The following is a 13,674-nucleotide window of genomic DNA, read 5'->3' as shown; positions in this document are numbered from 1 at the left end:
GCCCCCTCTCAGCATCACTGCCTTGAGTGTAAGATCCACCGACAGTGCCACTTTTGAGTGGGACCCACGGGGCTCACAGCTCTGAGAGCTGCTGGCCAGTGTCACTGGACAGTGGACGCTCACATTATTTACAGGCAGTTGTGCCAGGCAGGGTGATGGACGTGTAGGTGCTCGCTCCTCAAATACCTGTCATTTTAAGACATATTTATCAGGTGGATTCAAAGAGCAGGAATACACAGGGGAAATTAAGTTAAAGAGCCCACACCAAAGACAATGGACTAAAATGAATATGACATGACATGGTTATATATATGGTGTATAGAATAGAATAAAAGCAAGATAAAAATAAAAATATCAACCCTCTGCTTTTATTTTATATTTAAAAAGTGAGTTGTGAAACTTTTTTCCCTGCAACATTTCCACCTGACCTCTTAAGAATACAAACCCCCCAGAGGAATGAGTACAAAGACCTCCTGCAGAGTACACTCACCTCTTTAACTTTCTCCCGCCTCTCGTTGGTCATGGGGTCGTTAGGTGTGCCGTTATCTCTGCCCAGAGGTGCCTTCAGCAGACATCTTCTGAACTTGTTGTAGCTGAAAGTATCCAAGTCTACCCCATGCTCTGATGAGGGTGCTGACTCTGTCCTGGACTTGGACAGAGTCATGTCCTCCTGCGCTTTACCACCGGGCAGTCGCTCCTCTGTCCCCTCCCGGGACACGGAAGGCTTGCGACTTGTGCTTTTTAGCTTGATGCTGCTTGTCTCTCCTTTCGCCGGGGTCATGCCTTGGTCTTTGGGTCGTTTCACTTGTTCCCGGGCGTCATTCTCAGACCCGGAGCCCACAGTGACAGGCTGGGTCTCCGTCTTCGACAAAAAGATGCGCTTTAGTCGCACCGAGTCAGGCAAAAAGAAAAGCGCCCCAAAACACAGCGTCACTAAGCCTGAAAGAAAAAGTAGAAAGACAAACTTCTGGGACAGACGCAGGCCCATGCCCGATGCTGAAACACCGGGCAACTTTCGGAAAACCATTGAAACTTTGAGTAGATGCTACCGGAGAAGAACGCGAGGTCGGTCGGGGTTATGACAGTGTCCTTTGTGCGGCGCAGCACCTCCGCAGCGTTGACATAAGTAAACAGTGGACGTGCTGGATTTGAAACACACCCCCGTGACACGGACGGCCACAGCGCACTATCCCGCAATCAGCAAGACGTCCACACGCACAGAACAGGCCCGCTCACACGTAGCAGTGGCAACCCGACGATCTGAGCTTTTTAATTGCACTAAATGGCATTAAAAAAAACCAAACACCGCAGTCTCTGAAGTGCAAATTCTAAATCCTCTAAAGTCTCACGTGTTAGACCACTAAAGCTACAGAAGGGAACATCGCGCTATGACACGCAGCGATCGCCGCGCGTTTGACAATCGGTCAGAGAATCAGGCCCGGCCGGGACCAAACTTGTGTCCGGAGACATATTCCAACGCGGCGCGACGCATCAACAACACGCAGGACGCTCCGTGGTGCGAAACCTCTGTCGTGCCGCGGCGCCACAGCATCACCTCCTCGGCTCCCCGGTTTTGCCCAGCGTCAAAGCACGGATCAGATCTCGCTGTAGAAAACACCAGCTCTCTCTCTCTCTCTCTCTCTCTCTCTCTCTTCCCCCACGTCCGCGTCCAACTGTCAATCTGACCGTGGACGCGCGTGATTCATGTCGCCGCGTCTTGTCAATGCCCCGCTCCCCGCAAGCCGCGCGTTGGTATCACCCTGTCCGCTTCCTCTGGCGTCAAACGCGCCGGCCCTGAGCACAATTAGGCGGACGACATGAAAGAAGGCGGGTTTTTTGTCCCGAGCGAAGTTATTCCCGGCGAGACTCTGGTCCAGATCCGTAGAATATAAACACATCCAGCACCGCGCAGCCTCCCGGGGGTTCCACACACAAAGACACAGCGCCGCGTCGCCGCCGGTACTACCAGCCGCCTCTCGCCGCTGCCGTGTCGCCGCCGTGTCGCTGCAAGGAGCGAGTGGAGGAGAGGCTGGAGACGTGAAGACAAACCGTGCGGGGCTTTGAGAGAGAGACGGGGGCTGCGAGGGGAGACGAGACGCGCCTCTGCTCGACAATCCAGTGGGCTGCTCCGTACGTCTTGATGGATATTCACAGCGGCTTATCAAAACAGAGATGAGCCTGCGGACAAAAGCAGAGCGGTCTGAATGGGAAAGCATCAACACCCACCGAGAAAATGAGCTGTTTAAGCCCCGAAGCGTGGAGAAGAGACAGTTATTACGATATAAACATAGGCGAACGTAGAAATATTAAGTGAATGGTCTTAAGAGTCTTAACTAGTTCCATGTGGTTCTACAGCTAACTCAATGTTACTACCTAGTTATAATAGTAATGTTAACTAAAGGCACCACTAAAATAATGTATTTTAAACCAGTGAAGACATAATAACCTATTAATTGTGTAAAATGTGTGTTTGTGTGTAGGCCATGCGGCTTTAACTGTTAGCTTGGTAAATTAGTCATCGCAAAACTACACGTACAACTTCGCGTTGAACTACTGTTCAATAATTCTGCTATATAATGTATCCATTATTTAAGGTACGTATTTAGGCAAGTAATATAAAACTTATCATGAAAAGGCACGTTTCTTTCGGCCTCTCCTGTCGCTTAAAGTTTGAGCCGTGGTGCCATGCTAGCTTTTCCCGCGTGACCATCGGCTAATTAGCTTACCTAAAATGTTAACTTATTCAAAAGCCAATTCATTTTCATTTTAATACTGATAAATATACAACGGGTGATTGCGGAGCCTGATTTCTGAGTTTATCTTAATTATTTTAATTCCCAATAAAAATTTCCCAAACGTTCAAAACATCAGGAAACTGCTGCCCCCTAGCGGCTGCCTATGTCGCCTCAGGCCCCCAAAAAATGTAATATATTATGATATTTATGCTTGTGTCTTAAACATATAAACTCTATGAATGAAAAAATCAGATTCTCTCTTTTTTTCTGTGATGTTTTATTTTAGTTTTCTTAACTTTATTTTGATAACTATTTCTTGTACGGGTCAGCTGCATGTCTGTAACAACATTTTCCCTTGTAGATTCTGCTAAAAGATAGTGTTATATAACTTGCTGAACACGTGAATGGAATCTTAAGCATTCACACTTTTTTAACATAATGTTTTATTCATGTGTTTTGGCAAATCCCATCTGAATGACATCCTAACTTGAGCTTTTCCAACCATTGTGATAGAAACATCAGATCAGAAGACAAACTTACATGAATCCAGACCCTGAGTGTGCATGAATCCACGCTGGCCTTTGACGGTGCACTTCATCACCAGGATAGATGGCCGTGGCAATACTCTCTCTCACCACAACCAGAAGCTGAGGCTGCAGTCATAGCAGGGGTATTTTTCATCGCCAATGCAGGTACATTTTCCCATTCCGTGCACACTTTGCATTCACTCTTGGCACTCTAAGTAACCTCGAGACGAAGTGCACAGCTCCACAGCACAAATGTCATTCACGGAGAGGCTGTTAGCTCTTTGTCACACATTACTGCAAATACTGTACCTGCATATGCCAGCATCATTTATAAGCCTGCAATGGGAAATCTATGTGTGCATGAGAAATTGCTTGCCTGGGTTAATGACAGTGTGCCCCTCATTTAGTCCTCCTTATCACACAATAGCTGGCACGTGATAATGATCCGAAAAGAAATGTGTTGTGGCAAACACTCCAGGTTAATTACAGACAAATATAACTTTGTAATCATACAATCTGTATTGTCTCTCAGGGGATTCAGAATGTGACCTTAAAGTGCAGAAGGTCTTCCAGTGTCTTCCCTATGAGGTCAGACTGTAATAGGTCCAGTGATCCATTACATTATTAACACGTTTGTATCTGTATTTGTATGCACACTTCAGTAAGCAGGCAGAAATGTATCACCTTGTCACTATGGGTCCTACATCTTTGTTGACTCCTTGGAAAGTTAATATTCAAGTTCCTATTCTGTTCACAATGAATCTGGTTGCTACACTGGCTACACTGAACAAACTGCAAATATATTTGTACAGACCTATATTTTTTCTTTACTTGACAGTAAAAGTGAATGATATTCGACTTTGTCATTGGTGTGTGCTTTGCAAAGAGGTACTGAAGCCAAGATTTTCTTTTCAAAATCACCATCACGTCTACAGTTTCCTGTCAGACACTCTGCCCACTCTAAGGATAAGGAAAGTAACCTTGATAGAATGCGTACATATGATTTGAATTTAGAAGCTGAAGTACGCACCTGTAACTTGGAAATATAAAAATGTGACTTTGCGCATGTTACACACGTTCAGGCAACTGACATTGAGAACCGATTTTGGCACAAGTCTGTGGCCGCATTTTGCTGAAGTTAATTTTGATTTGTTCCTTTTATGAGCAAGGCGAAATCAGTTTGCACGAAGCCCTCCTCACGGCACACAATCAAAACACTTGTGTAACAGAAAAACAGAACTGGACATAAGAGCATTCACTGGTCGAAAGCATCATCACAATAGCTGAAGCTTTTTATTGTCTAAAGACAACAATTTGTCATATATTAGAGGTATATGGGCCATGTAAATGAGGAGTGTATGCAATAACATACACACCATTAAGCTGATGAAACGAGGCTGCAGAACGCTCTGATTAGACATGTCAGTGTGGGCCCCGGGTGTGGACAAGTTCTGCAGTGAAATGAAAGAGGAGAAGTGGGGAGTGGACTGTCTGTTGAACATATGGAGCTTTTGTAGCTACACAGCTCCATCCATTGGTGAAAATATAGAAATACATCCCAATTAAACATGACATGAAGTGGTTTTTATACTATATTAATTGATCATGTCATATCCATGTGCATATAACTGCTGTAAATAAGAATGTTTACTTTTGCCACTATTATTATTATTATTATTTTTTTGTCTTATTTTATTCATTTATTTTTCTTTCTATTCCTTATTAAGAATATGAGAGGTTTTCTATTGAGAGTGTTTTTATCTGTTCTTTTACTTCTGTACTTGCGTTGCAACACCAAAATTTCCCCATTGTGTGGACAAATAAAGGCTTATCTTTTCTTATCTTATATACAATATTTGATTTGATTCAAATGTCTTTTATCCTGCATCAGTTTGTAACAGTTCTAACAATGATAGTTTCTGGTCAATGTCTACATTTTTATTATATGTATTTGTATTTATATGTATGTGTATGTGTTTATCTATGCGGTCACATGATTTGCATGGGTAGGAAAATGTCTAAATGTAAATCCGCATTTTTTTGGGAGGTGTATTTCTGGGTAATTTTCAATTACAAATCTGAATAAAAAGGATGTTTTCCGGCAAACATTTTCCGTAATTGGAGCCTCAAATTAGACTCTTCAAATGTAAAATTAGCTTGGCCACACAGTGAGCCGACCCAAAAATGAATGGAACACATGCCAACAATTGAAATAGAATAAGTGAAGCAGATCTATTCCAAATGTGTGCTAACATTGCTGTCAGACTAAGTTGCTTCGCGAGCTGCAGACTTATTGTGATTTTCTGAAATAGCACTGAAATAAACAATAAGCAGTTTATACGGGTAATTCTTAATACACTTCAGACACTTAAGACACAAAGCACCAGGGACAAGAAGTCACTTCAAACAGCCAGAATGTATACAAATCTTTGCTAAGTTCTTCTTCCATCCATCCATCCATCCATCCATTTTCTACCGCTTGGTCCTTTTCGGGGTCGCGGGTGACTGGAGCCTATCCCAGTGACTTCTTGTTGTTTTTAATGTTCTTCTTCTTTGGTGTTTTATGGCAGTTGGTATCCAAGTGTTACTTTACCGCCATCCACTGTAGTTGTAGGTCTAAACTTCAGACTCTTGTTTTTAATGTGTTCCATGAAGTCATGGTACATGTGTTGGTGGTATTCAGCAGTGTTGTATTAACAAACAGAGTGTATTGTAAGTCCATTACATAGGCTTATAGCTAAAATAAAACAACACTTGCCAAAGTTTGAAAAGTATTATCGAGAGTTTTGGGGTTTGTGCAGAAGCTACCGTAACAGTAGATCATTTGTATATGGACATTTATCAGTGTAACAAAGATGATTGAAATGTAGTTCTTCTTCCTCTTTGGTGTTTTATGCCAGTTGGTATCCAAGTGTTACATTACCGCCATCCACTGTAGTTGTACGTTTCTTTAGACTTTATAAAGTCTAAAGAATAAAGTTATAGACTGACTGATTTGCCAACTTAGGTGGCGGTGATGTAACACTTGGATACCAACCGCCATAAAACATCAATTCCTCGGTTCTTCTTCAGTTTTTCAGGTGGGGCGGAATAACGTCAATTGCTTTAAAAGAACCTATGACTCTATAAAGTCTCAACCTGCTTAACTCTCTCTCTCTCCCTCCCTGTGTCTCTTTCTCTCTCTCTCCCCTCTCTCTCCCGTTCCATCTCTCTCCTCTCTCTCCCGTTCTATCTCTCTCTCTCCATCTCTCTTTCTTGTTGTTGGTGTTGTTGTTGTTGTTGTTGTTGTTTTATGGCGGTTGGCATCCGAGTGTTGCATTACCGCCAGACTTTATTCCTCAGACGTTTCGTAGTCCTCAGACTCTGTCGTAGTCCGTAAAAGTACTCCTCCCATTGCTTTGGCGTTACAAAGCCCATGAGGTCATGATGTGTTTTTGTGACTAGAATAGTTGTGTTGTTGTTGTTGTTGTTGTTGTTTTATGGCGGTTGGCATCCGAGTGTTGCATTACCGCCAGACTTTATTCCTCAGACGTTTCGTAGTCCTCAGACTCTGTCGCAGTCCGTAAAAGTACTCCTCCCATTGCCTTGGCGTTACAAAGCCCATGAGGTCATGATGTGTTTTTGTGACTAGAATAGTTGTTGTGTCAGAGACCAACCGGCTTTATTCCAGGGAGACTCCCCTTCACCCTCCTCGCCCTCTTCGACGTTCGGTGCTTTGGAAGTACAAAGCCCATGAGATCATGGGACGTCTTTGTTGTTTTACAAAGCCCATGAGGTCATGGGACGTCTTTGTCGTTTTATCCCTTAGAAGTCCTTCCTCCATCACTTTGGCGTTTCTAGGCCCATGAAGTCCAAGCGCGTTAGAACATCCTCTTGCTCCTCATCCTCGGCTCAGTCTCCAACACCCCCCACCTCTATAAACGTTTACCCAGCCCTGTGCTACATAAGTAAGCAACCACAGCCTGACACAAACCCTGTGACTGGATCGCCAGAACGTTCCGCAGATTGAACTCCCGCCCATTATTCCGAAACCACAAGGCCAACCCGGCCCTTTCCCTATCATAAGCCTCACAGCAAATCAGCACATGCTCGACAGTCTCTGGCACCCGACAGTGACCACACAGACCGGTCGGATGTTTGCCTATCCTACTCAGTGACCAATTGAGTCCAGTATGGCCAATCCTCACGCGGGCGAAGGCCCTTTCCTCCCACGCGTTCCTGCCCATAGACCCGCAAGGACCCACACTACCCTGTATGTGATAGAGATGCCGTCCAGTAACACAGTGGCTCCAAAATCCGACCACATGACTCTTGATAACGGGCTTGATTTCAGACTTGCCCAACTCAACCGCCACATCAATTGATGGCCGCCGAAGGGAACGTTTAGCCAGTGCATCAGCCATTTCGTTACCATCCACCCCCACATGCGCAGGGACCCAAATGAAGGAAACCCTCACATCCTTCCTGGACAGGGAGAGCATCAGACAGAAGATGCCATTCAACACATCCTGTCTGCAATCCGATTTCCCAGATTTAATGCTTTGCAATGCAGAAAGGCTGTCAGAGGCCACCACAATGCCGCAACACTGCAAAGCAGATTCCGCCCATTCCAATGCCAACCGTGTCAGAGACCAACCGGCTTTATTCCAGGGAGACTCCTCTTCACCTTCCTCGCCCTCTTTGACGTTCGGTGCTTTGGAAGTACAAAGCCCATGAGGTCATGGGACGTCTTTGTCGTTTTATCCTTTAGAAGTCCTTCTTCCATCACTTTGGCGTTTCTAGGCCCATGAAGTCCAAGCGCGTTAGAACATCCTCTTGCTCCTCATCCTCGGCTCAGTCTCCAACACCCCCCAAGTCTCAACCTGCTTAACTCTCTCTCTCTCCCTCCCTGTGTCTCTTTCTCTCTCTCTCTCCTCTCTCTCCCGTTCTATCTCTCTCTCTCCATCTCTCTTTCTTGTTGTTGGTGTTGTTTTATGGCGGCTTCTTCTATGGTGTTTTACGAGACTTAGACTTTATTCTTCTTCATCTTCTTCTTGACTTTATTCTTTAGACTTCATTCTTCAGCTCAAAGCCGACGAGTGCAAAGCACATGAGTTCCAAGCCCACGAATTCCAAGCACATGATATCCTCTTCTTCTTCGTCCTCCCCATCTTCTTCCTGCCTCTGACAGCCTTTCTGCATTGCAAAGCATTAAATCTGGGAAGTTGGATTGCAGACAGGATGTATTGAATGGCATCTTCTGTCCAGGAAGGATGTGAGGGTTTCCTTCATTTGGGTTCCTGCGCATGTGGGGGTGGATGCAGGGGCGATTCTAGGGAGTGTGGGGGCCCTAGGCAGAAATTCTTAGGGGGCCCTACCGACCAAAAAATCTTCACGGTCAGTAAGCACAACCAGAAATAAACCATATATTAAGCGCACGGGCGACTTTGCGGGGGCCCCCTAGTGGCCTGGGGCCCCAGGCAATTGCCTGGTATGCCTAATGGGGTGCAGCTCCCCTGGGTGGATGGTAACTAAATGGCTGATTCACTGGCTAAACGTTCCCTTAGGCGGCCATCAATTGATGTGGCGGTTGAGTTAAGTAAATCTGAAATCAAGTCTATTATCAAAAGTCACGTCTTTGGCAGGAATTTTGGAGCCACTGTGTTACTGGACGGCATCTCTATCACATACAGGGTAGTGTGGGTCCTTGCGGGTCTATGGGCAGGAACGCAGGGGAGGAAAGGGCCTTCGCCCGCATGAGGATTGGCCATGCTGGACTCAATTGGTCACTGAGTAGGATAGGCAAACATCCGACCGGTCTGTGTGGTCACTGTCGGATGCCAGAGACTGTCAAGCATGTGCTGATTTGCTGTGAGGCTTATGATAGAGAAAGGGCCGGGTTGGCCTTGTGGTTTCGGAATAATGGGCGGGAGTTCAATCTGCGGAACGTTCTTACATTCATGTCCAGTGGCGGCTGGTGGTATAAATTATAGGGGGGGCTATTTGACATGACCGTGTTTTTGTTTTTTTTAAATGTCCAAAATTGAATTAATTAAGTAAACACACTTTATTTCCACTTTTGTTAATGATAATACAATGACTTAGAGGCAGATTCAATTTGTGAGAAAATACACATTGGCCAAATTTACATTTTACACTTTATAAAATGAAAAGAGCAAATCAAAAATCTCAGTGATAGTGCATAGTAGACATTACTACATTAAGAGGAAATAAAAACACAAACAATTGTTGGTGTTTCATAAAACAGCTTCTAAGTGGCATTAGTTACCCTGAACTACATGTGTAACATTTTACATTTTTATATTTAATCATCACAGACATGGAAAGTTGTCATTTATAGCTTTCTTTCATGTTTTTTTCTAATAACATAAGCATATTCTTATCAATAGAAGTTAAGCGATACTTAGCGTTAGCCTTATGCAAGTAATAAACTAAAAAAAACTGCGTGTTTGTTGTCATGGTGACAGAGCATGGAGTTTGACAGATCACATGTCTCGGCTCGGATTGATACGAAATCAGCCGCTTTCAACACAAATAAAGCAGCAAACAGTTGAGCAGCTCATTCTGAGTCGTTTTGGACGTACCTTTTGTCACAGACGTCTGTAGATGCAGTTTTAAAATGGCGTAAACACTACGTTCAAAAGGCGCTTTCTGGAGCGCCCCATAGTCGCTATTTCCTATGACCACTTTTGATTGGCTAAAAATCCCCATTGATTTTCTATGGGGCGCTTTTCAAACCGCCCCACGGGAACATAGAAGAGCAGGCTGCGCCACGCAGCAGACCAAACAAAGTATACATCTATATCTATTTATGTATGGATACATATTATTTTACACATTTACACCAATAAGAATATAAGATATTTCTGAATGAATTATATTGTTTTTAGAGACAAAAAAATGTACCTAGTTGGCTGATTGACAGGGGGGCAGCGCCCTTAATGGACCAGCCGCCGTTGTTCATGTCACAGGGTTTGTGTGAGGCTGTAGTTCGCATTCTGAGCCCCTGACCCACAGGTTGGCGGTGCAATCGCAGCTGCCTCAGGTGAATGCTGCTGTTGTGTCCTTGGGCAAGACACTTAACTCAACTTGCCCCCTGTGTCTGCGAGCAACTGGTGATCGTCGTGTGTGTGAATGGGATTCCTTGATGTAAAGCGCTTTGAGTGTCTTGACAAACGTGACCATTTACCACTTTGGAGAAGCGTTGCGAACTGTGTTTCGAAGCTTCGAAAAGTTTGGTTCAAATGCTTTGTCGTTTCATGAGGCTTCACTTTGCCCATCACAATTGAAATGCCATCTTAGGTGCTCCGGCCCGGGCAGAACATTGATGTCAAATTGGAGGGGTGTTCTAGAATTTATCTAAAGGATTGAAACGTTCACTATTTTGTGTATTTAAGCTTTCATTGGGAGGATTTTTATTGTGACTGTTTTCTACAGTTAGCTTTTATCTTTATTGTTTCGAAGATTATGAACATACCTGGTCCTAAAATTGAGATGGTCCAATTATTCCCGATGCCTATAAAAAGGTACCTGGTTCAGTTACTGCATGTTTGTTGAGACGTGTTCTTTGTAAATAAAATGCACCGTTGGAACTCGTCTCAGGTCTGCCCTCGTCACAAGGTTGCTATCCGGGCGTTCAACTTTGTATCTTCAAGCTCTCATATCGAATTTAACATAACAATGAAAGCAAAAAACTACCACTTTTTTATCTACATAAATTATATCCATATAAAGGGGGTAAGAGAAAGCTGAATTTAAGCCATTTTAGCTTTGAATGCCGGACAGAAGAGAATTATTCAAACGTGCATGGATCAATCAAAATACAATTTTGAGTAAGATAAGATGGAACACTGTTATGCAACACAATGTCCCCTTTAATTCACTGGTCTCAAGCTCCCTCTACTGGTCAGTGGTCAAACATTGTGCCTTTTCAGAAGAAACCATAAACAAGTTATAATGTAAAATCTTTATTTTACCATGTTGTAAATAATTTCATTTGGTGATTGTTGAAAATGGAAAGCTTGAATGTCAATTAGTACCAACATTGTACCAACATAGCACTGTACCAATCTCTGTACATTTATTATACACATTTCATTTCCCCAAATTAAATAAATATATCGTTGCAAATGACATAAAAGTGAAAGTGATCCATACAGTAGACAAACAAGTAACAACCTTGCAGATGGCAGCCATTATGATCTGAGAATGGAGGTTTAATTCACCATAATCTCCATGGTCAGTAAGGCCCATTACTGAATTAAATCACAACAACATTAAAGCAGTTTATTGCTGACTTCAACAGTTATGAACTAAAGGGACTTGTATGTAAAGTGCTGGCTGATGAGGTGAGGTTTGGTAAAGAGAAGAGGTAAACAAGGGCAGACTTTGGGTGAGCACTGACACCACACACTCATTATGGGATGACGTGGTCGAGCGCGCAGAGCTGGATGCAATTACAGCTAAGAAAGGTCCATCTGCAAGTCCTCTAAGCCTTTTCCTGTCTTACATGTCCTACGACTGTTTTCCTATGTTAGCTCACCGTTTCATTTACTTGTATTTACTGCATTTCAAACACCTGAGCGTAAACGTACAAATGGTGTCTTATACACTCTTTCCGCTTGCTCATGTTCTCTTTCCAGGCACTGACAGTACGTGCAGATGATTGGTTGAGTTGAGGATGCATCATTCAGGTGTTAGCTCGATAAGACACTCTGGACTGTTTTACTTTCTAAACCAGGATGCATGCACAATCGTTTTAGAATGATACACAGGAAAACAACAGAATAGCTGCCTTGAAATAAACTGACAAAGGCCAGTGTTCGTCCTTCACCACCAGCAGTGTAATTGTACTACAGATATTGACTGTCAATGATATATTTACATTTCTGGTCTAGTGAAACCATTCATCTGTAAAAAGTGGCGTGTCAACTTTCTTAGAGGCATCTTTACAATCAGTGTGCACAGCTCAAACGCCACAGAGCTACTGGGAGTGCTAAAGAATTTTTAAAAAGCATTATTTATTTTTTTATGTGAAGCAAAAGAATTACATAAGATGAGCTTAATTTTTAAATTATACCGCACACCAGCAAACAATGAATTGAAAGCTGCAAAAATGAGACTAACTTTAATTTAAATGGTGGCATTGATTCGTTGCATAACTAACGCGCGAGGACAGAATGTAATTTTTTAGGCTGTATATGGCTTCAGAGCTTTTGCACAAATTAAAACAATAACATTACAGTGTTTCAAAATGACATTTAGCAGTTCCATGTGAGAAGTATGAAAATATTTCCCTCTCATACAGTCTTTGGAATAACATCCGCATGAACGTTAAAATCCCCATTACCTATTTACAACATCAGACAAACAGCAGGTCACTTCAATATTATGACAAACACAATGCTCGCGTGGGATATGCTCATTCTTCCATACACATATTTATCTTTGTATTTAAACAGACAAGAAGTGTTAATAAACTTATGTCAAACAGAAATATTTGATTTGGTAGAAGATAGTACACTATCCACCGCGGCAGACAGAGGTAGGTGGAGTAGCCACTTGAGTAGTAAAAAGTAGTACAGTAAAATAATTACTGAAGTGAGAGCAAAAAAGTATTTAGAGAAACTGCTACCTGAGTAAAAGCGTGGATGTAAAATGTATTTAAAATCTGATTTGTGATTTATGAGTTAATGTAATCGGACAGACCGAACCTTAAATACTACAGAGATTCTACATTACTCAAGTAGAAGTAAAAGTATGTCAGAACATTACTCAAGTATGTGACTACCCACCTCTGGCTGCAGCTCAATATGAATCGCACTAAATCTAAAAGTGCGTTTAACAGGTTCTCATGCTTTTCTAATTATGACTTAGTTTGGTGCGATAGTCAGATTGCAGTTTGTCACGGAAAACGCTAAATGAAAGTTGAAAATGACAAAGTAGTGCTGAGTTCTAAAACGGAATCCCTCGATATCGTCATCATCAATGAGCGACATTCCATCCCAAATGCACAAAGGTGTCATTATTATTTGTCAAATCATAACTATTGTATACTTGTTACTGGCCCTTGTTTACATTAGGGTTGCTAAGTAACAGTTATGGCATTTACAACCAACCAGGAATTATAAACGGCATCAAAATGATGGTCAAATTTTGGGAAAATAGGCTGTGTTTTGAGGAAAACGTTAATATTATTACAGTATGTGCACTGCATCTTGGTGAAATGTGTACGCTAACTTATCATAATTACTTTAATCCACAAAAACAGGATAAAGCTAAAAAACAAAGCACGTGTGGTCATGATTTCAGCCCCGCCCTGACCTCTGTCTCCACGCCATTGCCACCCAGATGCAAACATGCAGTCGGCTTGGAGAAATTTCAATTTGACTGAGACGGGGAAATTACCGTCT

General features: G+C 42.8%; 2 protein-coding genes across 3 annotated transcripts in view; one reads left to right on the top strand and one right to left on the bottom strand.

Moving 5' to 3' along the window:
* LOC140374521 (mannosyl-oligosaccharide 1,2-alpha-mannosidase IA) overlaps window positions 1–1,164 on the bottom strand; it is a 212,864-nt gene extending 211,700 nt beyond the window's left edge. For both annotated transcript variants that reach the window (XM_072461449.1, XM_072461448.1), the window contains exon 1: window positions 491–1,164. In XM_072461449.1, the coding sequence (XP_072317550.1) occupies window positions 491–1,027 (537 nt within the window). In that variant the 5' untranslated portion in view covers window positions 1,028–1,164. The remainder of the gene's footprint in view (window positions 1–490) is intronic.
* Window positions 1–13,674, top strand: part of ago3a (argonaute RISC catalytic component 3a) — a 479,754-nt gene that overhangs the window by 240,143 nt on the left and 225,937 nt on the right. The gene's annotated exons all lie outside the window — the stretch shown is intronic.

Source organism: Eucyclogobius newberryi, unplaced genomic scaffold, assembly GCF_026437365.1.
Source record: "Eucyclogobius newberryi isolate DKJ021-1_F unplaced genomic scaffold, fEucNew1.0.hap1 SCAF_3, whole genome shotgun sequence".
Classification (NCBI taxonomy): Eukaryota; Metazoa; Chordata; class Actinopteri; order Gobiiformes; family Gobiidae; genus Eucyclogobius; species Eucyclogobius newberryi.
Note: the sequence above shows the minus strand (reverse complement) of the source record. Positions and strands in the feature narration are given on the sequence as shown.